Source organism: Rhipicephalus sanguineus, chromosome 3 (assembly GCF_013339695.2).
Source record: "Rhipicephalus sanguineus isolate Rsan-2018 chromosome 3, BIME_Rsan_1.4, whole genome shotgun sequence".
NCBI lineage: Eukaryota > Metazoa > Arthropoda > Arachnida > Ixodida > Ixodidae > Rhipicephalus > Rhipicephalus sanguineus.
Window position 1 is genome coordinate 217,188,692 of NC_051178.1, and position 24,307 is coordinate 217,212,998.

The window sequence follows — 24,307 nt, forward strand, 5'->3', positions numbered from 1 at the left end:
TTTGCGAGTGGAGTAAGACATGGCAGATGTCACTGAACTTCAAAAAAACAGTCTCAATGACTTTCTCAAATAAAAAGCATCCGTTAAAGTTTTCATATTTTAGTTGTAACCACAAGCTCGAAAGTGTAGACACTTTCAAATACCTCGGTGTTACTTTCACCCCTGACTTGAAATGGCATGCTCACATTCTGAATATATCAAATAAGGCGTTAAGAAAGCTGGGTTACCTAAAGAGAAACCTTCGAGATGCAACTAGGGAATGTAAACTAGTAGCATACAGATCTCTGATAAGGCCTCTCCTAGAGTATGCGTCTGTCGTATGGGCACCGCATCATGCCAGTGACATAACTATGCTTGATTCTATTCAGAAAAAAGCCATAAGATTTATATGTAAGCGCTATGATCGCCATTTTTCACCTACATTATATGCTAATGAATTACAGCTAAAAAGTTTGGCTCTCCGACGCACTTGTGACCGTCTTGTCCTGTTGCATAAGATCGCTCATGGGGAAACATTTATCGATGCACCCATTGCCTTTACTAACCCTTCTTCTCGAATCACAAGGAGAAGTCACCACCTTAACATAGCTCCTTTGAAGTCATCCATTGATTGCTTCAAGTTTTTCCTTTTTTCCTCACACTATTGATACTTGGAATGGTCTTCCGGGCTCCCTGTGCGAGCTGTCAAATGATGAATTCGTTGAGCAATTGTCAAACTTTTTTCACTGATCAGCTGTGTATACTTTCCTGATGTTCTGCCCATTCAATGTGTATACTTGAGTGTGTATACTGAATGTGTATACTTTATCTGTGTTGTATTTAATGTGATTTAGTGTGACTTAATGTGTTGTATTTTATCTTGTGTTTGTACTCACTCCTGCAATATCTTGCTGTGCAAGATGGCAGTATTTGTAAATAAATAAATAAAATAAAAGAAATCCACCGGAAAAAATTTGGCAGATCCCACGCGTTCTGGGAATCGGTTTCATGTGAAGCAGTCAGCGAGTACTTCTATGCTGTATTTTATAGCTTTGAGCCAAGCGTTATGAGGTGGATCGACGTGTTTTTGTAAGTATAGTAGCTGTGTGCACATCGCGGGCCTATCAGGGACGTCGACAACATTGGCGTTTAAATGGGTAACTTATGGTGCAATGTAACGTCAGCTGTCACGTTAGAGTACATACGTTAGTATTATCGAAACTAAGTGCACTTTATGGCGCAATCATGTGAATATCATATGTAATTTTCATTAATGTATTCCTCTGGGGTCGAGCAATGCTTCGATATAGCTTGCTGAATCATAAGAATACAAATGTAATGTTTATTACACTGCTAAAAAAGCGGAGCCAACACTGGAACCACAGACGTTAATCTGATATGACGCCTGTATCGTAAGAGTACATATGTAGTGTGTATTGCTATCTTGCAAAATTAGATAGCCAGCTCCACAACCACAATTGACATTGCACTGACATTACGCCTACATAGACTGTTTTTCCAAACCAGTCTATAGACGTGGCGCGGCTCTGTGGTAGAATACCTGATTGCCACGCAGAATGCTTGGTTTCGATTCCTGCTGTGATCCTAATATTCATTCTTTCAATTCATTGGGTCAACGCTGCCGATGTCGGTTGCTCTCAAAGCTCTCGCATTTAAATTACCAATGTCTGTTCTCGACGTTCCTGGGCAGATATAAACTGTCCATCACATGTGGCGCATACCCGTACACCGCAGCCCGTGGTAAACGGGTATGTGCCACACATGTCTGAAGGAAAGGGTTTGTCGACGTACACGACAGGATTTTCACGTTACTCGGGTCATGACCTGACAGTCATATTCGTCAAATCCCCTTACCCTCCCATGCTGATTTTGGTCTACGCCAAGTTAAGGAGGCTATCATAAGAGCACCCAGACGTAGGCGGCTAGATAGATAGATCTATAGATACGTAGACAGAAACGCCCAATGTGCCAAAGGTTCGCTAAGAAATGCTTCACATTTAAAACTCCCGGAGCAGAGTAAGAACACGGCTGACAAGAACTGTTATTTTTAAAATTTTGTAAAAGAGCGTAAACAAGAGCTGCAGCAAACTGGTCAACTAGTCTGCTTTTGTGTCTTTTCTATTGCTTTGTTTAGTTTTTAAGGGTGCGTGTTTCATACGGTTAGTTTCGTGACTGTCTGCATTATGATGCATTTTGAAGTTCTCGTGGGATTGGTTGCTTATCTATTCACGTATAAACCACATTGTATATGCTTCTTTTTCCTTTTGAGGTTGTATGAAAGCCGGGGCTGAATAAAACTTTATGTACCACTTATTGGCTCTACCATGTGCTTCATTTCGGGAATGCTGCAAGCGAATTCTACGTATTATCAGACACGCTTCAGCCCATGTATTATGGCGTAAGAAACTGCCTTCTTCAATCTTGAAGGACAAAAAAAAATTGGGCCAATAAAGTGACACTAAATGTCCCGTTCTCATGCTGAAACGCCCCCACGGAAGCTCACAGTTGTGCTGCCCGCGCTCAAGCTGCGCTCCCTCTTGCCTGGAGCAAGATGGCTGCCAATCGGTTTCCCAGGCTTCACCTGCTCGCGTGGGCGCGTATAGGAGACCTCCACTCCAGAAGTTTTTTTTTCAACCTCCTTGGTCTAATCACACATACATACTGAACTGAACACCAGCTCTCAGGCAAACTATAACTCTGTAATCTTTACATTCACTTCAATTGCAATTCCTAATGGTATGTGCAGAAATCTTGAGGCCAAGCCAGCCCATCAAACAGTGATGCCACCAAGGACTTTTGATTTGGAGCAATTTCTGAACCAGCAAAATTATCAATTTGGTGCACTACTCTGGAGCACCAAAATTTTGATACTGGAGCACTTTGGAGCAGGTAATTTTGCATCTGGGAGCACCCCGAAGAGCCTATTTTCACAATCTGGAGCACATTGAAGAAGCAAGTTGCATTTTACGTTCGAACATCTGAATCTAGTTATTCTAGGTTCGAGCAACGATAGAGGGGGAACTAAAAAGAGAGAGAGAGAAAAAAGGACAGCTAGTACATTGTTTTAGCCATCGTTTTACACAAACGGGCGAAATAATTTTAAAAGATGTTTTTTCTTTTGCTCTATGCTGTACACGTGAAACAAGCAATCCCCAAGCTCTCCCATGGTGCTCGGCAGTATCCGATGTAAAAGAACTCAAAGTGAAACAGAGCGCTGGCGCTTGTAACGTATGTAGTTGTGCAGTCGAACACGGATATATCGAACCCACATATATCAAATTTTCGGCTATATTGAACTCGTAAATTATCCCCTTGAAAGTCCTCTGTAAAAGTATAGAAATTCGCACGTTTATATCGAATGGTATTTTTACCCGCCATCGGATATATCGAACACCGCGCGAGCTGGAAGGTGTGCTTCGGTACTCGCTGCGCCTCGCAACCTTTGCGGCACCGCGCCTCCGCCAACACCCGATACGCTTGAAAAACGTGAGGGCGAGAGGGCTCAGACTGTACTCCTGTTGGGTGCGTTCTCCAACTTGTGGAATGGCTTTTTCGTTACTTTTTTTTCTCTCTCTCTCTCTTTCTCATGCTTTCTCCACGTTACCGTTGGCTCGCAGAGCAGGAATGAAGGAGCCGGCGGCTTCCTCCTTTTGCTCAGCCAACCACAGCTCGCGCCTTTCGTACATTGCAGCTGCGCTCGCAGGTAGAACGGGTAGCCATCGCCACCATCGCGACTGATCGCGAGTGCTTTGTTGGCGGAGTCCACTTCTGTGAGTTGTCGCATGCCACCGCATTCCTCTTTTATGTGCATGCTGTGCAAAGGCGCTGCGGACTGCTTGAATTTTCGAGTTCTTGTGTAGCAATGGCCAGCGTCAAGAAGCGCAAGAACCTTTACTTTGCGACAAAGTTGAAAGCCATACAGCGTGTTGAGGCAGGCGAAAAAAATTCGATGGTGGCGGACGACATCAGGACGCTGCGGAGCATGCGGAGCATCTTGTTGAAGAACAAGGCATATATCAAGGCAAAGGCGGCAGAGCAGCTAACGTCGGAAGCCTGTCGTGTGCACGCTCCTGCCCACGGGAAAGTGGAACAGGCACTCCGTGCCTGGTTCTTAGAAGTGCGCACAAAGAACATTCCTGTGGATGGCCCAATGCTGATGGCTAAGACCAAATGGTTTGCCGCTGCACTCGGTGAAAACAATTTCACAGACAACACCGGGTGGCTTCACCGATTTAAGCAACGTTACATTATCGTCGGCAAAACCATTTCTGGCGAAAGCGAAGCAGTAAGCAGAGAGGACATCCAGCAGTAGATGACGAAGGAGTGGCCGGAAACCTCCGCAAGGTTTTCACCCATGGAAATCTTCAACGCCGACGAGATCGGTCTATTTTGGCAAATGCTGCCGAGCAAGACTCGACGTCTGTGGTAGCACGTGTCGCGGCGGCAAAATGAGTAAAGTCCGCGTGAGCGTTCTGCTGGAAGCCAACATGGATGGGTCTCGGAAGTTCCAGCCCTTTGCGATCGGGAAAGCAAGGGCACTGCGCTGTTTCAAGAACTCTAAGCAGCTCCCCGTTCGCTACGCCTCGAACAAGAAGCCGTGGATGACGCGTCAGCTGTTCACAGAATGGTTCCAAGCGTGAGATGTCAAGCTGGGCAAGTCAGGGCGCTGCGCTTGCCTTCTTGTGGACAACTGCTCGGCCCACCACACCACCTGCAAGCTCAAAAACATCGAGCTGAAGTTTCTGCTGGCCAATACGACAGCGAAGCTGCAACCACTCGACCAGGGCATCATCAAGTCCTTCAACGTGGGCTACAGGAGGCAACTCCTTGATAGGCTGCTGGTCAACCTCTGCATGGGCACCGAGCTGAAGGTTGACCTGCTTGGTGCCATTCAAATGATGACGGGCGCCTGGTGAGACGTGAAGACGGACAGAGTGGCCAACCGCTTCCTGAAGGCAGGCTTCGTGACGGCGGAACTTGCGGAAACTGGTGAAGACGGTGACGACAAGCGCATAGACGACGCATTTCGCGAGTTGTCGTCCCTCTTCCCGGCTGCCGTACCACCCGAAGTGCCTGCGGACAATTTCGTGGAAGCGGACTGCAATGTTCAAGCTGTTGCGAGCCTCACTGACGAGAACATGGTAGCTGCGGGCGCAGGGACCCAGGATGCCCAGGCCGACAGCTCAAGTGGCGACGAAGATCGTCTGGACGAGGCGGTGGCTACATGCGCGTACTTCGCCGCTGAAGTTGCGGCAGCGTTCGGCTTGATTCGCCGTTGTTGCAGCGACATGGAGGGAACTGGGCTGTCACACCTGGAAAGCCGCGATAAGATCGAGGCCAGCGTCTTCAACTTCATTTCGAAGACGAAGAAGCAGGCGAAGATAAGCGATTTTTTTTTTTCGCAAATAAAACATTCTGTTGCATCGTGTGTGCAGAATTAGTTGTCATTTTTAAATGTGCCGATTGTAGGTGATCGTCCACCACTGGTAAGGTCTGGGGGCCTGTATTTTTTTATATCGAACTAATTCGTGATCCCCTTCGAGTTTGATATATCCGTGTTTGACTGTATTCGTGAAACTTCTCTTTTACACAAATCATGACATCAAGGACAAAAGTAGCTTTTCTGAACAGTCTCGATGGTCATATGTGACGGAGACTAGCGCAAGGTGATTCAGGCGCGATGGCGCACGTGCGCGGGGCCCGGAAGGTTTTCCAATGGTGCCTTTGCAGGCAATCTCAGCACCAATCTCAGTAGTGCAATCCACATCGAGCAGAAAGCCATCCACAACGAGTAAAGGCGAGAAAACAGTGGGCGCTTTTTTGCGTGGACAGACCTTATAACATCAGTTCATGGCACACATGGCAGCCTGCAAGTTTTGAAAACACACAACTCTACATTCTAGTGTCCTGAGTAAAGGGGCACGACGCATGCGCGCAATGACGGAATGTTTTGATGGTGTGCGAGGAGCGGAAAATTCCTCGATTGTATGCACCGCTGCCACGTCCACGCACGAGATTGGTCGGAGGAGGGCTCGAAGCATGCGACCCGAGCCGTGGTGAAGAACCCAGGAAGAGAGAACGGGCATTGTCTGCGGGACACCGTTTGAAGCAGCACAAAGAAGCCAGCGTCTCACGGGTGAAGAGAGCGGTGGGTGCCGGGTCCGGAGGTGCAGCCCCACGAGTCTATGTCGACCTCAGCGATGACCGAGAAAAGCTACCACGGACTTGCTGCATCCTCGTCACAGTGGGTCCCAGAGCGCCTGCAGTGCTCCACCTACGTTGGCCGAACGGCTCGGACCCACAGGACAGTCCCCAGGGTGCCACGTCATTCCTTAAGCCACAGACTCACGTGGAACAAGGGACCGAGGAGGCAGCTAGGCCTAACCTGTCCACTTCCACTGATGGCCACGACGACGACCGGAAACTGGCAAAAAGTGATTCGCCGAGTTGCTGCGGAGCAACGGCAACCAGGGGACCTAATCGAGAGCATTGACGGCGAGCGCGACGCAACATGGATGACGAGGGATCGACTTTGACGCCGCGCCGACCGTCGTACGAGTAAGGAGGGTTCATTTTACACGCGACCGAGAGGTCAGTGTGGCCGGACTATTAGGATAGCCAGAGACATAGTTTAGGTCTAAGAATTCTTTTAATGAATTTTTATCGAAACGTATAAGGATGTACCCCCACATGTGTTTTAGGTATCGTAAAATTTAAATAGGATGTCTCTCCTTCCTCTGTATCTGTATTTTTATTTGTGCTCTTATTTGATGCATGATGGTCTTCGGAATGTGTTATTATTGTTATTATTTTGAGGAAACAATTGATGCTGTGTGTAGAAAGTCTACATAACACTCTGTCTGTTCATTTCTTGTCTGCTTTGATATACAGTGTTTTTGTTCACTTTTCTTGTTTTTTTTTTTTGTAATGTGAAGTTCTATGTATGGGATGGTTTTTGCTTTCAACTGCCTTCGCTGTTGCCTCGTACTTAAGGGCTGTGGCTTGGTCAAGCTGTCTATTACAGCTTTTTCTACAGATCCCTCGTCAATGTATTTTCTTGAGGCAGAAATAAAATTATTATTATTATTTTTGATTGTGCGAATTTTGAGTGTGGTTTAGTTTGTTTTTCGGATCGTGTTGGATAAAGTGTGTTTGCCGGGCCACCTCCGACTCCAGTCTGTCTCTCAATTTCCATCTCTCGCAAGCGCTCCTGAGATAATGTGACGTCTAGCAAGGAGGGTCTCAGATACCTCGTCAATAGTGGTGGTGGGGCCTGAGAACTCCCGTGACCCCTTTGACATTAAGTACTGCACAAGAGAGGCTGCGTCATGGCTAAAATTGGTATGCACGCGCAAGTAATGTTTATAGTATCTGTACGTGTTGCATCTGTTGTAAGGTTCCAAGCAGCATAGGACCGATAAACGTTGTGCGTAAGCGACCTTTCGTCTGCAGAATAATCCTGGGCCCACGGCTGTGGAGTTCAGTGGCCTCAAGATAAAGCCACACATGTCTTGGCACTCCGGCATGCGATTGTCGGTGATGGACAATATCAAACCAGAGACTCTGGTGCAGTTTGGCTCAATTTACATCAGTTTTATCAGGATGGTGCAGTAAATCTAATTTGGTGCAGTTGGCGCAGGAGTGGAATCCCTGATCAAAGAAGAAAACTTGAGTACAGTTGACTGGCTTACTTTTCAAGAACTTGTTCTAATTAAACAAAACTGCATTTCTTGACAGCTTAGCTCTGTGAACCCAAACCAGTGGTGTAGTAATGGATTTCTGAATGGACCTGTGAAACTGGGCATATACATAATGTAAAAGTCAACATTTATGTTTATCTTGCATGTCAGAAAGAGGGTTGCCAGATTTGGCTATTGATAGCAAAATCGGCCTTACTTTTGTCTGTTTTGGCATCAGAAAATTTGAATGGCTGCATGGCCATATTTTGGCTCAATATCCGATTTCTAGCATGATGGTTATTTGAACAATGCACAGACATTAAAGACTGCAGATAAGGAAATCAAGTTCTTTCTTCAGATCTACATGAGAAAAGTCCTATTTCACTACAAGTGTTGTGAAGCTGTTGTGACCTGCATTCCCAGAGGTGCTTAAAAAGTTCCTGAGGTAAAAGTAGCAGTGCAAACACACAAGACGAACCCCCCCCCCTCTCCATAGAAAAGACAGGGCCCAAAAGTTATCAGGAAAATGCAGCCCAGAAAGGCGGCCAATTTCTGTGTGACTGAGCGTACCTCCATAGTGCCACAGTCGCAGTCTTCGTCCTGTTCCTTGATGCCATTGCCACAGGAGCGGAAGTCTTCAAGCTGTGCAAGGAGCAAGAGGACATTGCTGAAGGAAGCTCCTTCATCACAGCGATTCCATGGACATAGTCCCGGTACGGCACAATAAGGTTTGCTACATCATCTGTGCAATACCAACAAAATACCAATTTGAAACATAATTGCACGGGTGAAACTTTTTAGTGGGGACTGCGGTAGAAAACATGCTAATCATTAAAAACTGCATATCCCATTCAGCAGCGGTGTGTGCAGTTGTGCACATCAACTTCGGAGGCATGTTTCTTCAAATGGCTTGAAACACAGTGTTTGTGCAGGCCTCCTGAGTGGACAATTAGCGGTCATTTAATTAATTGTGCTGCTTACTGCTGCAGAGGATAACTTTGCTGGAGACACTACCATGTGCGACGATCGTTCAACCCACCACATTCCAGGACCAATGTCAAGAGTATTATTTTTCTTTGCTCGAAACAAATACAACCAAAAAACAAACTGGGCACGCATTTTGGGCCTAATATTTGCTTCTTTTTATGGAAGAATTGAAGCTAACTAATTTCAGGATAAGTAGATATTTAATTGCATGCTAATTAACATTAATTACTGAAACTCTCATAAAACAACACATTCCTTCATTTTCTGTCTAGGAATGTAATATTGAGTGCCTTAGAATTATGCTATGTGAATTTGTCGCATTTGCAGACATTCGCACCTGAAGGGGACATACTGCATGCGAAAACATGAAGGCTTACAAAAGCCACCAAAGCATTGATTTCTCAAGATTATTTCTCAAGTGTCAGTGAGTTACCCTTTCCCAATACCAAAAGCACAGTCCTTGTCGTGGCAAGACGCTTGGTAAGCCAGAAAACATGCAAAAAGGAAATGCAGGTGGCTATGCCACCTTGATGGTCCCACACCAACTTTCTTCACTGGTTTATTCAGGACAATATTGAAATCGTCACAACTTGGTCTGATATCATGACGGTGTCTACGAGAGACTACACTGATCTTAATCAGTTAAAGTGCAGTACATTGTACTCTGAGGGAGCCAGAGGCTTAACGTACTACCGAGTCTGAGGAAATTTCGTTGAGCCAGTGTGACCACAATATGACAAAACACTCTGAAATCTCTGACATCCCACTGACGTTTGTGTGCAGAGATTTGAGTGCAAAATATAACAAGGAAGCTTTCATTTTCTTTTCTATTAATAAACTGACGGAGTTAGAGAAGAGCAGCTTATCGGTCTCAATTGGTTTCCCGTTTCACTTTAGTGTCCTCCCTGTCCAGGCCTGGCTGGCCATTTTGAGCTGGAAAGTGCAACGCTTGCAATGCACACTGTCTTCTGACAACAGTCGCGCTATGTGCCACCGAAAGAGCTGCAGTCTTGGAGTGAACGTTGTCCTCCACGATGAAGCAAAGACGTACAACACTGAGTGCATCTACGTAGATGAAGGTGCTGTGCCATGCAGCAACGAGTCTCGATGTCCTTCACGCCCGCCGCAGCATAAACTCCAGAGACAGGTGCGTCACGTGATCCTCCAGCTCCGGTATGGAAGAACACATTGAAGGAGTTTGGCTAGATGGGGTAAGTGGCAAAGATGTGAAGCTCACCTCCTGACATCACGGTCGCACGCCACTTTAAAATATTTTTTATCTGATAATGAATGAATCTGAAATATTCTTGCAGTAGAATAATCTCTATCGCACACGTAACAACTTCCAGTGCATAACTAAAATTTGCTATGTGGTCTGGCAAGGGGCCCTCTCAAGAAGGAACCCAGCCGATCAACTTAAAACAAATCAGTGCAACTGTGAGACCTGCTTTTGTTCCAGGAAAACCAGAAAGGAAAAAGAAGGGTGCTGCCCAGACTTTCTAGGGGCTGCTGCACAAGTCATGCTCAAACCTATTTCTTGAGATGAACATGGGCCGATGTCATCTCACTGGGCTTATAGTGTCACCCGAGTGGGCTCCTAGGAGCCAAAATATGCTGCTACTGTAGCATTGGGTGGATGAGTTCACTACCTGTTGCACAGTATGCGAGACTTATTCTTAAAGCTTTGCATTCACTTTTCATTCCACCTGCAGGAAGAAATACTGTATTTACTCGAATCTAAGCCGGTGTCTTTTTCGAAAAAATGACGTGTGAAAGTGGGGGGGGTGGGGGGTCGGCTTAGATTGGAGTACAATGATTAAGTTTTTTTTTTCTGGCCTTGCGAATTTCGGGAGTCCGCTTGGAATCAAGGCCGGCCTAGATTCAAGTAAATACGGTAAGTGAGCCAGCAATATTGAATTTTACGCATTGCTGACTCATTTTCAAATCTAAACAACGTTGAAAAACTCCCAAAGGTTGAAGGAAAGAAGATTACTTTTAAGGGCTCGTTAGACACAATATTAATGGCAACTAACAGACAGCAATGCCAAGGAAAGTATAGGGGGTGTTATTTGTAGTAACTAGAATATAAATGTGAAGAAAGTAAAGTGGACGAAAAGATAACTTGCCGCCGGCAGGGACCGAGCTCAGTGGTAGAGCATCGGACGTGTTATTCGAAGGTCGCAGGTTCGGTCCCTGCCGGCGGCAAGTTATCTTTTCGTCCACTTTACTTTCTTCACATTTATATTCTAATTACTACAAATAACACCCCCTATACTTTCCTTGGCATTGCTGTCTGTTAGTTGCCATTAATATTGTGTCTAACGAGCCCTTAAAAGTAATCTTCTTTCCTTCCTTCATAGCGAGGGTCTCGTTCTGGCAGACATGATGCCTTCAGGTAGTATGCGAGGGATTATTGGTCAGCTGCCTGCTCGTAAATAGATCACGTGCTACGTTACTCCAAAAAAAAGGCAGAAAAAAGAGTGTTCCACGCTCGCCGCCATGGCTGCGACTGGCGCTGACTGACACTCCTAAGTTTCAATTCACAGATATACCCCATAAAGTGGACGGGGAGATGACCGCCGCCGTAGCTCAGTGGTAGAGCATCGGACGCAGTTATTCGAAGGTCGCAGGTTCGGTCCCTGCCGGCGGCAAGTTATCTTTTCGTCCACTTTACTTTCTTCACATTTATATTCTAATTACTACAAATAACACCCCCTATACTTTCCTTGGCATTGCTGTCTGTTAGTTCCCAAAGGTTGAGCAGTATATAAGGTCACAAATCTATCTGCCCATGATGGTAAAAGCTGCAAAGGGCAAAAGGAGGAAAGGTCCAAGGTGTTTTTGCAGTGCATTGTGATTTAAAAATCTCGAACTTGCCCACATCGCTATTCTTTGCCTGTGTCCAGGAACTGCATCCAAAAACAATTTCACATGCCTCTACATCAGACATGTCAGTGTAGACAGACAAAAGCATTTGTGGCCCAGTGCCAGCAATGCTCTCAGTTTGAGCGAGTCACTTTGTTGCAAATGAGAACAGGATGGCAAGGCACCCTTGCACGGCAGGAGGTGCGGCTGCTCATCTGGTCTCTCATCTACAAAGCATGTCTCATCATCTGGCTGGCTGCTGCGACTCTCCTTGAGCAGAGTATGAAACATCAGCACTCAGTGAGTTGAATAAGATGTCTTTTTACCTCACCGCCCGACCTGAGTATCCCTCTTGGCAGAGCAGAGTCACGTGGTTGCGCATCCACCATATCCGTGGAAAGAAGCCAAACAAGGCATTTAATTTTGGTTTTGTTTGTGCCAGTATTATGACAGTTGCTCGTGATTGTGGATCCTGCGATCCCAATAAGCAAACTGAGGAACAAGTGGCAAGGAATGTTGTGTGTGGCCAGGGGAGAAGGACAGGCCTAGAGAAAAGGAATGTCACTAAGCTTGCTTAAAAGGCTTAGCGATGATAATGATGAACTGCGGCTTTCACAGCAGCAAGACACTGGCTTAATGTTGCTTTTATATATTTTCTATTTCATATTTTTAGCAACGTACAAGCAACGTCCGAGTGACAAAACATCTTATCACATAACACCAGTAGAGATTGCAAGACTTGCTTTGTACACATGCCTACTGCCATTCCAAGATTTCTGGGCTTTACTGACAAATGTTTGAAATGCCAATAAAAAGCATGACATTGTGCATCCATGACATGAGCAGAGGATATGTCTCATTATGACACCAGAAATACGTCTTTGCAAACCTGATGTGACCATCATGGACCCAGTTCTGCTGTGCTCGCGCTTGCTCTCTTTTGTGATGAACCAACTAGCTCTAAGCATCAGGCTGATCACCAGTAGACCACTTACACTAGACTAGTTTTTTTCTCTGATATGCAGCACTGCAGCCAATGTAGTCTGCAATATTGCCTATACTATCCTGTGCACGAGCAGAGATATTGTAGTTTGAAAAGTTTCTCAAAGAAGAGGGTCACGCACTGTGGGATATAATATGACATTTACAGCACTCAAACGATGACTAATTTTTGATATTATCATAAAGAACAGACAAAAAATAAAGCAAGTGTGCTGCTATGAGACGTGCAGCTGCATCTATAATTTAATTAGACAACGCAAACAGGTTTTCTCAAAAACCATCACATCTCACGTGTGCCAACTTGTCACTACACACACACTTGTCTTCCTGGATGGTGCCCAAACACAATCATCGTATATGACTGACAATATCGTGCATACTTTTGGAAGAAGAAATTTAAATGTACTGGAATGTTCAGCACCATGAAACAAGACTGTCAGCATTGTTTGTTTCCTTTCTAGCAGATGGCAATATACGAGAGAATTGTCTACAGAGGCAGTAGTGAATGTCTAGAAACGTGCTGACGCACTCATGTCAGGGCACAACAGAAAGACACATGAATTCTGCTGCTGTGTAAGCGATAGTTAGAAGAAAGAACCAGCACCAAACAGTCTGAAAAAATCGCCAGGCCTGCGGGCAACACGAAAGCACAGTCACAGCGAAAATTGGAAGCAGGGCAGGATTGTGGCAGGGCAGGATTGTGGCAGGGCAGGAAGTGGCAGCAGGGCAGGATTGGCCTAAAGATAAGTGGGCAACCGCATTGAGCATGCTTCTGGTGGGCGAGACACTCAAAGTGTACGGGCGACTATCTCCCGCGGACTCAATGGACTACGAGAAGGCCAAGAAAGCTTTACTACAACGATTCCGGTTTACAGCCGATGGGTACCGCGAGAAGTTTCGTTCGTGTAAGCCTGAGGACCTCGACACAGGCGGCCAGTTCGCTGTTCGTCTTCAAGGCTACTTTAATCGATGGATCGAAATGTCAGAAATAGATAAGACGTTTGAAAGCATACGAGACCTTCTGGTAGCACAGCAGTTCCTGAAGAACTGTGATGACAGGCTGGTGGTGTTCATAAGAGAGAGAAACTGCAGAACCTTAGCGGAGATGTCGGAACCATTTCATGGAAGGTCAGTGACAATGCAATTTGGGTCAATTTGGAGAGACGCCCAGAGACCCGATTAATGCCGACGAAAGCAGATAGGGCAGGGTTCTGCAAAAAGCACTGCCAACAAAATGTTTCCTTTGCAACTAGGTACGACATGACGCTTCCACGTGTCACTGGAAGGTTGGACCACCTTTTCGCCACGCTTGTCAGAAGACGGGACATGTTGCTGCTAACTGTAAACGGTGCAGGCCCGTGAGTAACGTGACATGCGCGTTGGCCGACGAACCAGGAGGTGGGTCAACACAAGGGGAATGCGTGGGACAATGAGCGAGCCCATACACAGGAGTCTCGGAACACTGGCGAGTCATTACTTCTCGATGTGTTAGCAAAAGACAAAAGTCCTCAACGTCGAGACGGCGCACAGAAAAGTTATATGCCGACAACGAAAGGTTATGTCTTCGGACGTAAGGTGACAGTGCTGCGGGACACTGGTAGGAACACAGTCAAGTACCTGATACCTTGCTAACGGGAAAGACCGGAACTGTTGTCTTGGCGGACAGGACATCACTCGATCTCCCAGAGGCATGAGTCTATTTGTCATCACCGTATTATACAGGCAAACTACTAATGAGGTGTATGGAGCGACCCATGTGCCAAGTAATTATCAGGAATATCGTGGGAGCCCGAGAAGCCATTGACCCGAACCCAAAATGGCAGCACGGGGCCGAAGAGTCAGCAACTTCAGCGGAGAGAGGATCAAAAGACAACGATGTTTATGCCATCAACATGAACAGAAATCATAATTCCCGTGCAGTGGCTTCGTCTACGGAGTTGACTACCATCAAAGAAGGTCTACAGGGCCAACTCGAAAAGTCTGGGTCTTTGCACAAGAAGTTTGTTTCCCCTAATAGGCACCGGCGTAAGAAATGCAGAAGCTCCTCAAAGAAGAAGAGCGGCATGAGTTAGGCACTCCCAGATGAAGCTTGCGAACATGGAGTTCCAAGCTTCAGAGCCAGGCCACATAAAATCCGAGAAGAAAGAGAAAATGTTCACCAGCTAAGTAAAAGACCATCACTTTTTGTGGTCACTCTCTGTGGTCTTGATGTAAGGACCCCAAAAGGCAACATCAATCTACGCAGTGTGATCTTTTATTGCCAGCGTTTCGGCGAGGGCCACTTCTAACAAATGAAGACAGGAGCAAACAGACTGCTTTTGTCCAAGCGCCCGGAGAAAAAGAAGGACAGGCCGTTTCCGTGGCAGGCTGGCGCCGACAGAAACTGTATTCTGACGTATGTAGGCATAGCAAAGGTGACTGTCCGAGCATTGACCAACAAAGAAACAACTAAGACAAGATGGACACACGAGACAGAATTCGTTTTTTAAGGGATCCGCAGTTCTCCACCTACAAAGCCAGTATTAAGCGCGCCAGACATTCTTAGACGTTCGTACTGCGGTCTGATATGAACAAGGGCGCAGCATTCCCGCTAGAAAATCGCGTTACCTATGGACTCCACAGCATATCCCAGCAAGCTACTTCTCCTGTAACCAGGACAGTTTCATACAGTGTAGAGAGAAAGGTTAGCTTTGGTGCGAGCACTGCAAATGTTTTCTTGTGTGGAGTCTGTTAACGCACGAGTGATTGGGAAGCCTTAGTGTCCAGTGAATAACGGAAAGGTGAAAAGCATTTGCTTCCAGCAAATGCAAGGTGTTCGAAGGGACTGCGCTCCCAAATACGTTCGTGCAGAGGCATAAACATGCGTCCATGATCTGGTTTGCATCAAAGCAAGCGAAAGAAGCCCTTCGTTTCGCGTACAGCGCGACAACTTTAAGCGCCGCGTTCAACTTAACGACCGCAGTCTTTGTATTCTGGCCGGGAACAGAACGCTGTTTTGTTTTCCCTTCCGTGTCGATATTCGTCTTAGTTGTGGATGTGCATATGCATGAGGGGATGTGTTGAGCGTTATATTCGTACAGTCGAACCCACTTATAACGATCTATCGGTTATAATGACCATATTTGGGTGCACTTACGATTTTCCTATGCTAACCATTGAAGTAGCGTCCAGATATAGCGAACATTTTTCAAAGCCTCCTACTTTTACAACGAACACTTCAGACACGGTCGCGGTAAAAATACGGTGCATACAAAGCGAAAAAAAGTTAAAACATGCCTTCTAAAGCGTGACAGCGGCGCGCGCTCGCACGTGCTTCGCTCCAGTTTACTCGCGGCTGAGATACCCAGATCGGCGAGCACCGCACGCAGATTTCGGACGCTGCGAGCGACGTTGCTCACTTTCCAGGCGTTTCTTCAGTGGTAGAATGGCAGTGAGGAAAAAAAATAGTAGGCAGCATGAAGCCTTGCGGTCAACTTTCGCACAGTAACCTTTCCTGACGCCGTTCTCTGCAGCTACGCCCGCCTACGATGAACCAAACAATGCCGTGGAACGCAAGAAGGCATAACCGCGATAACTTTCCATCGCAAAAAGGTTCACTGCGTCCCTAAACTCGTCGACGCCACAATGTGCCGCGAAAAGTCGTCCGTCTTTTCGGTTACGGCAGAGACCGGTCGATCGGTGATTACGACTTCCGCGCGATTGCGGCGATGCCTTCGCGGATAAGCATCAGACAAGAGCGAAGGCGAGGTGGCGGCCGTCGATGAACGTGTCATTCTGCCTTATAGCCGACAACCTTATCACAGTCATCTGTAGATATATCTGCTCGGCTGCGCGCGTGGCGTACGCCGTACACTGAGGATTGACAGCGGTACGAGCGCGCCATGCTTAGCCATGCTGCCGTTCGCAAGTTCGCCGGCACCGCGTCGTGCGAGACCGCTTTAAAGTGCGTGTCACTTTGTAGAAACGAAAGTAGCTCGCTGTTGTTGAGCAGCGCGGGCACCGAGAAACGTCAATGCACTGACAGCAAGCGTATACTGCGTATTTGACTAGTAGGTGACAACTGAAGTGCGCCGCGCATCGTCGCGCAGGGCCGTGAGAACATCGTGGAGACGTAGAGTGCGCGTTGCTTGCAAAATGCGTTTTCGCCGCGTTGAACGAAGAGGCTGCAGTCGCCGTACCCATGCACGGTCCGGAGTGAAGCAAGCACGAAGAACGTACAAACGCGCGCATACGGCATACAGCAAGCGGCCCGGCAGTGACTCCGCGACCCGAGTAGGCGACGCGCTGCACGCAACTAGCCAGGGATGATCGGCTCCACGTCGTGGTACCACGCTTCGGTGAAACAGTGTCAGCTCATTGAAAAGGCGGTTAATTCACTCGTGAGCACGCAGCGGGCGTCGCTTCACGACGCGAAAAGGCTTAGCTTGTCACCGAAGGGGTTGTTAGCACTTTAATAAAAGTGCACAAAGAAAAAAAAAAAACGGCTTGGCCGCTAAGCGCACGTTTTTACGGCCGAGTCCATATACAACGAACTACTGATATAACGACCATTTTTCGCGACACTTTCGAATTCGTTATAAACGGGTTTGACTGTATAATACTTAAAACTCTGAATAGGATTGTACAGCCTGGAACGAGCTGTGTGTTATAGGGGTGCGCGCATGTATTGCCTTTTGTTCGGGTTCCCTCATGAACAAAAGACTTAAATGAGGGCCTGTGTTACGTGCGCGCGAATGAGTTGTGGTTTCTGCGCGTGAAGAATGGCGGTGGAAGAAGACGACGAGGATGCTGAGGCACACGCAAAAGGGGCACAAACACGAAGAGTCGCGTGCAGGAGAAGAAAAGGAAGAGGCAGACAGAGTGAGCCGTTCGATACAGTCGGGTGGCCGGACCCGGGTGTCGTACCACAGCGTCGCGGTCCACGAGTTGAGGCTTCGGGCTTCAGGTGGCTGCCAACTTCCTCCGTCTCCGAACGCTTCGCAAGCGCAAGCGTTAAGCTCCATCGACAGTCTTTAGGAGCCAGGGCCAACCTCCCCGAAGCTCCCCTCTCACTGCTCTGTACCTCACCTCGCCACCATGCCACAGCACTACTGCTCGCTCAACTCGATGGACTGTCAAGTGACACTTGACCCACTCACCCACTTGACAGTCCATCGAGTTGAGCCTGTGTCATCCTTGAGAGCATGACTTTGGTTTAAGATTAGGGACGCCAATTGGCTAGCTCGTGCTTCTTCTGTGTTTGTATAGTTTGTTTTGGTGTGTGTGTTTCTTGTGTGCATAAAGTGTTGTTCCAAACCTACAAGCAGCCTCGTCGGGTTGGTGGGAACGCCCGCGCTCCCAACCATCCACACCTTAAAGGGACACTAAAGAGAAACAATGAATTGGTTTAGATTGATAAAGTGTGCTCGGAGAACTCTTGTGTAGTTTATTTCACCACCACAGGTTTATTATTAGAGGAGAAAACCAAGTTCAAAGTTTCATTTTTAAATTTCGCGCCGAACTTTGTAATTCGTGACGTAAAAGATTTCAAAGAGCATTTAACGTATTTTGGCGCCACTGGCTCGACAAAATTTCCACAAACTCGTTATGTCAAGTCTCTGGCCGCCTCAGATGACAATGTATTTCGATTTAACCAATTAGGAACTACGTAGGCCCAAGAAGGCGCTGTCAAAAATATGTGACGTCACGGCAAATGGTGCGGGATTTCCAAGGTGGCGTCGCCACCTGTATTTTCTTTTTGCGCGTTTTCTTGCTTATTAAGTGTCTTCTCGCAGCAAGCGTAGCGTTTTTGGTATCGTGGAAGACTACTTTACTTATGCGAGAAAAATAGTTTTGCTCTTTAGTGTCCCTTTAAGAACCACACGTTCTCATTACAGCAGCCCACTCAGAAGCTGAACAAAAACCACAGCTCTAGCCTTCTTCTTAACTCAAGTGTTTGAAGCTGTTTGCGAATAGACATGCCTAAACTATCATTCAGAGGAAACCAGCCCACATTCGCCCCAACGAGACATGCAAGTGAAATGCAAAGGCTTACTGGCCCCGTAATCTACACAGGCATTGTGATATTTATTTGGCTGAAGCTCCACTAGACTGTGGGAAACCTCTCCAATTATGGTGGTGTTGCTCGCAATGCTGCAAACTTGGATGATATCAGGTCAAGCTCTGATACATGCAGTGGCTTCAAAAGCACATCTCTTCCAGCCAAGAGCTTTCTGTGGATGTTTAAACCAAAAGAGTCTGACAGGCATCAAAGATAAAGTGGCAGAATGGGCTTCCCTGGCAACAGATATACTGTACAGTTCAGAGTGTGCACCAGCAAGTGTGCACCAGCAAGTGTGCAGCCATGGCCTGATAGACTGGCCTTCGATTAATTTTGCAAACTGTGTGCTAGGTACCTCGATCAGGTATTTTCATGGATTATTTTCAACATCCCTGTTTAGACATGCTCTTTACTGAACAAACTGTCTTGCGAAACCACGCGCAACAACTTCTGTTGATTTGAAGGATGCATGATTAGAGACTCAAAGAAATCCAATGATTGTGCAATCACAACATCTCACACCTTCAACGGTGATGCCACTGAATCGTCAACACGGTAAGGACAACTGATACGGTTAAACATAATGTCCTATTTATCAATCTCCCTGGGGATTCTACCTGCTTGATAGAACAGTTTTCTCAGGAGAATAATCAAAGTGTATCACAACACCCTTCCTATTCTCCATGTATATTGCCCATGCATCTCTATTACGCACTGTTTATTAGAACTAACAGACAAGAGAGCTTTTCCTTGGCTCTCTTGTCTGTTAGTTCTCATTAATGTTGTGTCTAGCCCTCAAAATTTCCCTTCTTTCGTTCAATTATGCACAGTGCGTTTTATGTGCTGATGGCACTACCTTCATAATTTGAGCTTGACAGATTGTTGTGTGATGTCTTTTATTTCCCTTAATTATCAATCCAGGCATAACTCAATTCATAGTTTTCCAAACAATTTAAAACGTTCAGGGCGGAACGTGTACAGCCATTGCTGTATATGTTTTTTGCTGAGCCTTTTAACACTTTTGTGACCGCACCTATTCCCATCGACAGTATGTTATCGATAAATAAAAATTCAAATTTTGGTGCTCTCCGAGCACGTCTGGACAGATAGTGCCATCCAAAGGGTAAAAATAGAAGTATTTTATCAGTTTTACTCACGAGTTTCTTATCTCCACCGCGGGGGCACTTTTAACGCTCCTTCGCAGTCGGGGAGCTGAGTGCTTGTGGTCTCGATTATGGCTCCACAGGAATGGCGAATTTCGATGGATAGCCATGAACCTGAGCTGGAATCTCTGGGTGATGGTAGCAGCCCAGACTTCGATTGGTCAAACTTCAGTAGGGATGGCGAAAGTGCATCAAACCACCTCGGAACGTCAGCAGGCATCCGCTAGTAAGTTTCACTTTCTCCTCGGGCTGTTTTATTGCTGCTGCGCATTGATGGAAACATATCTGGTGTATTCTAAAGATCACAGCTCTTATCTGCAGGGTGTCAAGTTCGTTTCAGTGGGACCACTTGGCGCCGGCTGCCCTCTGTGAAGCCAACCCAGAGTGGATCTCGGCCGAGCACTCTGGAGTGCCGCACGGTGGTTCATCAAAGCCGTCGATATCTTCATGTTGTTTTTCACCCTTGAGGTCATCAGAGAGATATGCAACCATACAAATAGTTGTAAATGAGTGGGCGCATATTTTCGAAAAGCCAGTGTACAGTGAGAGGGACTGGTCCTGGAAGGAGGTCACTGAGGAGGATATGCGCGAGTTTGTCGGGCTTCTGGCGTACATGGGAATCTTATCACTGCATTGTTATTGCAGTTGACAACACATATTTCCAAACCTTCTTTCGTCGTCAGTGATGGCATGGAAAAGGTTCAAGGCGTTGCTTGCCTTCTTGAGTAACTCTGGTCCGGAGAAGACGATTGTCGCATCTCACGGGAAGCTTCACCACATGTCTTCTCTACTGCAACACATGAACAATTCATCCACGCTATTTTTTCTATCGCGTTGGAACCTTTTCATGGATGAGAGAATGGTGAAGTCTAAAGGCAGGTCTGGTACTCAGCGGTACTTGAGGGACAAAGCGTTCAAATGGGGATAAAATTATGGGTAGCTCCACATTCCCTCCCGTTGTGTCTCCTAAAACTGCCCCAGCACCAACCCCCCCTTCCCCCCCAGCAAATGAAAAATACCGCAACTGCACACTACGCTATGAAAAAAGGAAAGTTGGGCAGAAAACAAATGTTTTCTGCGAAACATGTGCAGCCAGCCTTTCTTTCAATGCGTCGAGAAACTGCTTCAGGCGGTGGCACGATAGGCACCAGTGGTTATATTTTTGTATATATGTAAATTAACTTCTGTACTTACAGAGGCTATATTTGCGGTATTATTCTATAAGGGACTTATATGCAAAGTGTATATTTCGATATCTTTTTATGTTTACCTTGTGCTGAGTAGCATTCATGTTTTTATGAATATTTTTGTTACATTTTTTTGTTTTGATAACTCTTTTGATAATATTCAAAATACATCTCGTTTGAAGTTAATACTGTTGGAAAGGCCAATTTTTCCTCTATCATTTGATAACCTACACTTCAGCATCAATCATTTTCTGTGGCAGCAAAAAAAAAAAAAATACATTTCTTGGACTGCCCAAAAACAACTGATTTTTGGGCGGTCACGAAAGTGTTAAATATGGAATACCATCACCTAGCCTGCTTCCCCACCTGGTCTCCAAACAAGTCGCAGCATACTACCTCGTAGATGTCAGACAGTTCTAGATTGTCACATGTACCCATCTGCGACTGTGTATTTTTTGCAAAGTAGAGCCAGCCTCTGAATGAATATTGTCATGGGGTCGTGACGTGGACGAAGGCAGCAGTCAGCTTGTTGAAGACTAGACTTTTTATTTGGGCGAACCTGTGCCCAGTGATACTACCAAGGACTTCTGATTTGGAGCAGTTTTTGGAGCTGCTAAATTTTTGTTTTGGAGCACTTTGGAGCAGGTGATTTTGCATCTGGGAGCACTCTGGAACAGCTAACTTCACATGTTAGAATACACTGGAGAAGCAAGTCGCACTTAAATTCAAGCACCCCAATAATTATTATGGGGCTATTATGAAGAGCTAGAACTATTTCGATTCATTGCAAATCTCATGGAGAAATTTCAGGAGCACTCCGTATTTCACTGATATTGCAAAAATAAGGGTGTCATGCAGTTGAGTGTTCTGGAATAACCTCTTGAGAGATTATTTTTGACACTGGCAAATAAACAGAATACTGGATCAATAAAATTGTACTTTATGAATCACACTCTAAACATGTCTCTGTGGTTATCAGCAGACTTGGTAGACAAACGCTGCGACGTACAACAGTGCCACACTGACCGTAATACCTTCCCCTAAAACGACACCAAGGCAAAAGCCCGGTTCTTTTTCTTCTCTATCGATTGTACCGCCGGATTAGCTAGCCTCAAAAAGCCAACCTCCTCCGACACTGCCTTCCGTCTTTCTGAGGCCTCTCTGAGCTGTAGCAAGAGCATTCTCGAAGGGCTTTCAGACTGTCGTTCGTGCATGCAGCGGGGTGCCTGGAAGATGATATCCGTTTCAAGTCGAACTTCAGCGAATGTGTCCGAAAATGCGTTCAACGGGGGGGGGGGGACCCACACAGTGGGACCTTCACAGTGGGCCTTTCGATGCCAGGGCCGTCAGCGACCAACAGCTGCGCATATTAAAACCGAATTGTGGCTGCTCCAATTAGGAGGCACGCTTTTATTAATGAGATGACAATTACAAAAAAAGTAAGGAAAAAATTGAAATTAGGCCGATAGTACTCATGAGCTCGAAAGGGCAGAACCTTTTGGGGGTATGTGCTGCTGAAAGGAATTACGAAAAAGCTCTTCTATGGACGTGAAGCCAGGAAAATTCGATATTGTTCTATATATATATTGCAAGCGTTGCCACATTTCATTCTGCGATGTCCAGAAACGGAATGAAGACATTTCAGTGGCATGCGTGTAGTTATTACTGTGCTGTGCGATGCTTGAGGCGAGCTATTAGCAGTGTTTCTGGAGCACAACAGCTCGCCAGTGAATCACCGCCACACTGGCTCGCTACCGATCGGCCTAGACGTAACGAGCCTCTGCAAAGAACGCGTCTTGCCGTCAAGCCGACTTGCACAAAGAAGATGCGTCGGCACCGTACCTAACAGACGATCCTCAAATAATCTCGAATGTTCCCAGACCATTCTGGCAAAGTTTGTGCAAGGCAGCAGCTACATGTGCAATGAGCCGGTAACATATTCTGATAATCCAGTGTCATCATGAACACGAATGACACCAAAGGTCACGAAGTGATGACATCGTCCCTTGGTCACAGGTGTGCCAACCGCAGAGTGACACTGTGTGAAATGCAGAGAGCCTCAGTGGGTCGTGGCCATGTCGTTCACTCAGCTGAGCTCCTAAGTATTAACTAAAGAGACTTCTGCACGTCCAGTGGATACAAACCATTACTCTCAATGAGGCTGCAAATATACTGAAATCAGGTACACTAAGCATGCCACCCGATATGTCTACCATTCCGATAAGAAATTAGTTTTTTCAAGGACGGAATTATCTGCAGATGTTTTGTGGTTTTGCATGAGTGTATAAAAATGTGTGCTGGGAAATTAAACCTGTGTTTGCGCTTTGTGCACCCTGTGTTGTCGTTAGCCTGCACAATACAACATGATGAGCACAAACAAAGGAGCTCAAATTTTCCACGATATTGTAACACTGAACACGGTATAAGCACGGCCTGCAAAGCCTTACCATAAGCGTTTGAATGAAGCCAAGCTACAAGCGCATGCACACACACTGCTGTACTGCGCACTACACTATCTTTTCCAGGCCCTCTGGACTGCTGACAAATCTAGGAGTGCGTGCCTTTGTCACGCCTTCGTCAGTACTTCCATGAGATGCCAGCGGTGTGCAGTGAATGGGCACTGACGAAGGTCCCTGAAGGTCACCGCAGTCCAAAAGAACCTGGAACACATCGTGTGGACATCACAGCGTCAGGGAGCCACTGCCACCCTGCTCCACTGCTTACCTGGCCAGGCTTGTTGAAAAGGCAGATGCCATGGCCGATGCGCAGTGCGTTTATGTACTCTTCCAGGCTGCATGATGAGAAGTGGTACGGCTGGATGTGGTTGGTTCCTCTGCAAAGTGAGCGCAACAAGTGTGTCACACTGCAGCACAGGCTCACTCGCAGCACAGGCTCACTCACAGAATGCCAGGTGCCATTATGCAACCCCACGAGTCCTGGCATTGGCAGCTTCCTGCAGAGAACATTTGCACAGCTCACTCACGAGTTCACAGGAAAGTTTTAGGGACATTGGCTGCAATAAAGCTTTGTCTCTTCTTGTTTTGAACCTCCCCTTCTTAAATGTCTTCTAGCTGGAGGTCTGCACATGATGGCAAAATATTTCGCTGTCGATGTATGGGTAGAGACGGGGATAAAGGAAAAATATGTGCAGTCGTGCTCAAAGTGACTTGCAACGAGGGAGCGTGTGGCCTCGTGAGATTGCGCATGGCTTCAACTTGTTCTCATTTGCCCCCAAAATAATGTTTCCTTATTTGGGATTATCCCGAAGTGAGAGAACAGCATTTAGCTATGAAAATAATCGCTAGTGGAAGCCATGTGCAGTCTTTGAACTCGTGAGGCCATGCACTCCTGTTTTGCAAGTCATATTGAGTGCGACTGTATTTG

General features: G+C 46.4%; 2 protein-coding genes and 1 non-coding gene across 3 annotated transcripts in view; 1 reads left to right on the forward strand and 2 right to left on the reverse strand.

Moving 5' to 3' along the window:
* LOC119388290 (protein SEC13 homolog) overlaps positions 1–24,307 on the reverse strand; it is a 492,033-nt gene that overhangs the window by 323,373 nt on the left and 144,353 nt on the right.
* The window catches only part of LOC119388291 (disintegrin and metalloproteinase domain-containing protein 11), a 483,088-nt gene that overhangs the window by 198,133 nt on the left and 260,648 nt on the right, over positions 1–24,307 (reverse strand). Inside the window, exons 16-18 of the mRNA XM_049413903.1 lie at positions 23,825–23,876; positions 23,648–23,756; positions 8,250–8,321 (exon numbers count right to left, since the gene is read on the reverse strand). Coding sequence (XP_049269860.1) covers positions 8,250–8,321; positions 23,648–23,756; positions 23,825–23,876 — 233 coding nt within the window. The remainder of the gene's footprint in view (positions 1–8,249; positions 8,322–23,647; positions 23,757–23,824; positions 23,877–24,307) is intronic.
* Trnal-cag (transfer RNA leucine (anticodon CAG)) lies at positions 11,245–11,317 on the forward strand. The gene has a single exon. It is a non-coding gene; the product is annotated as a tRNA-Leu (tRNA).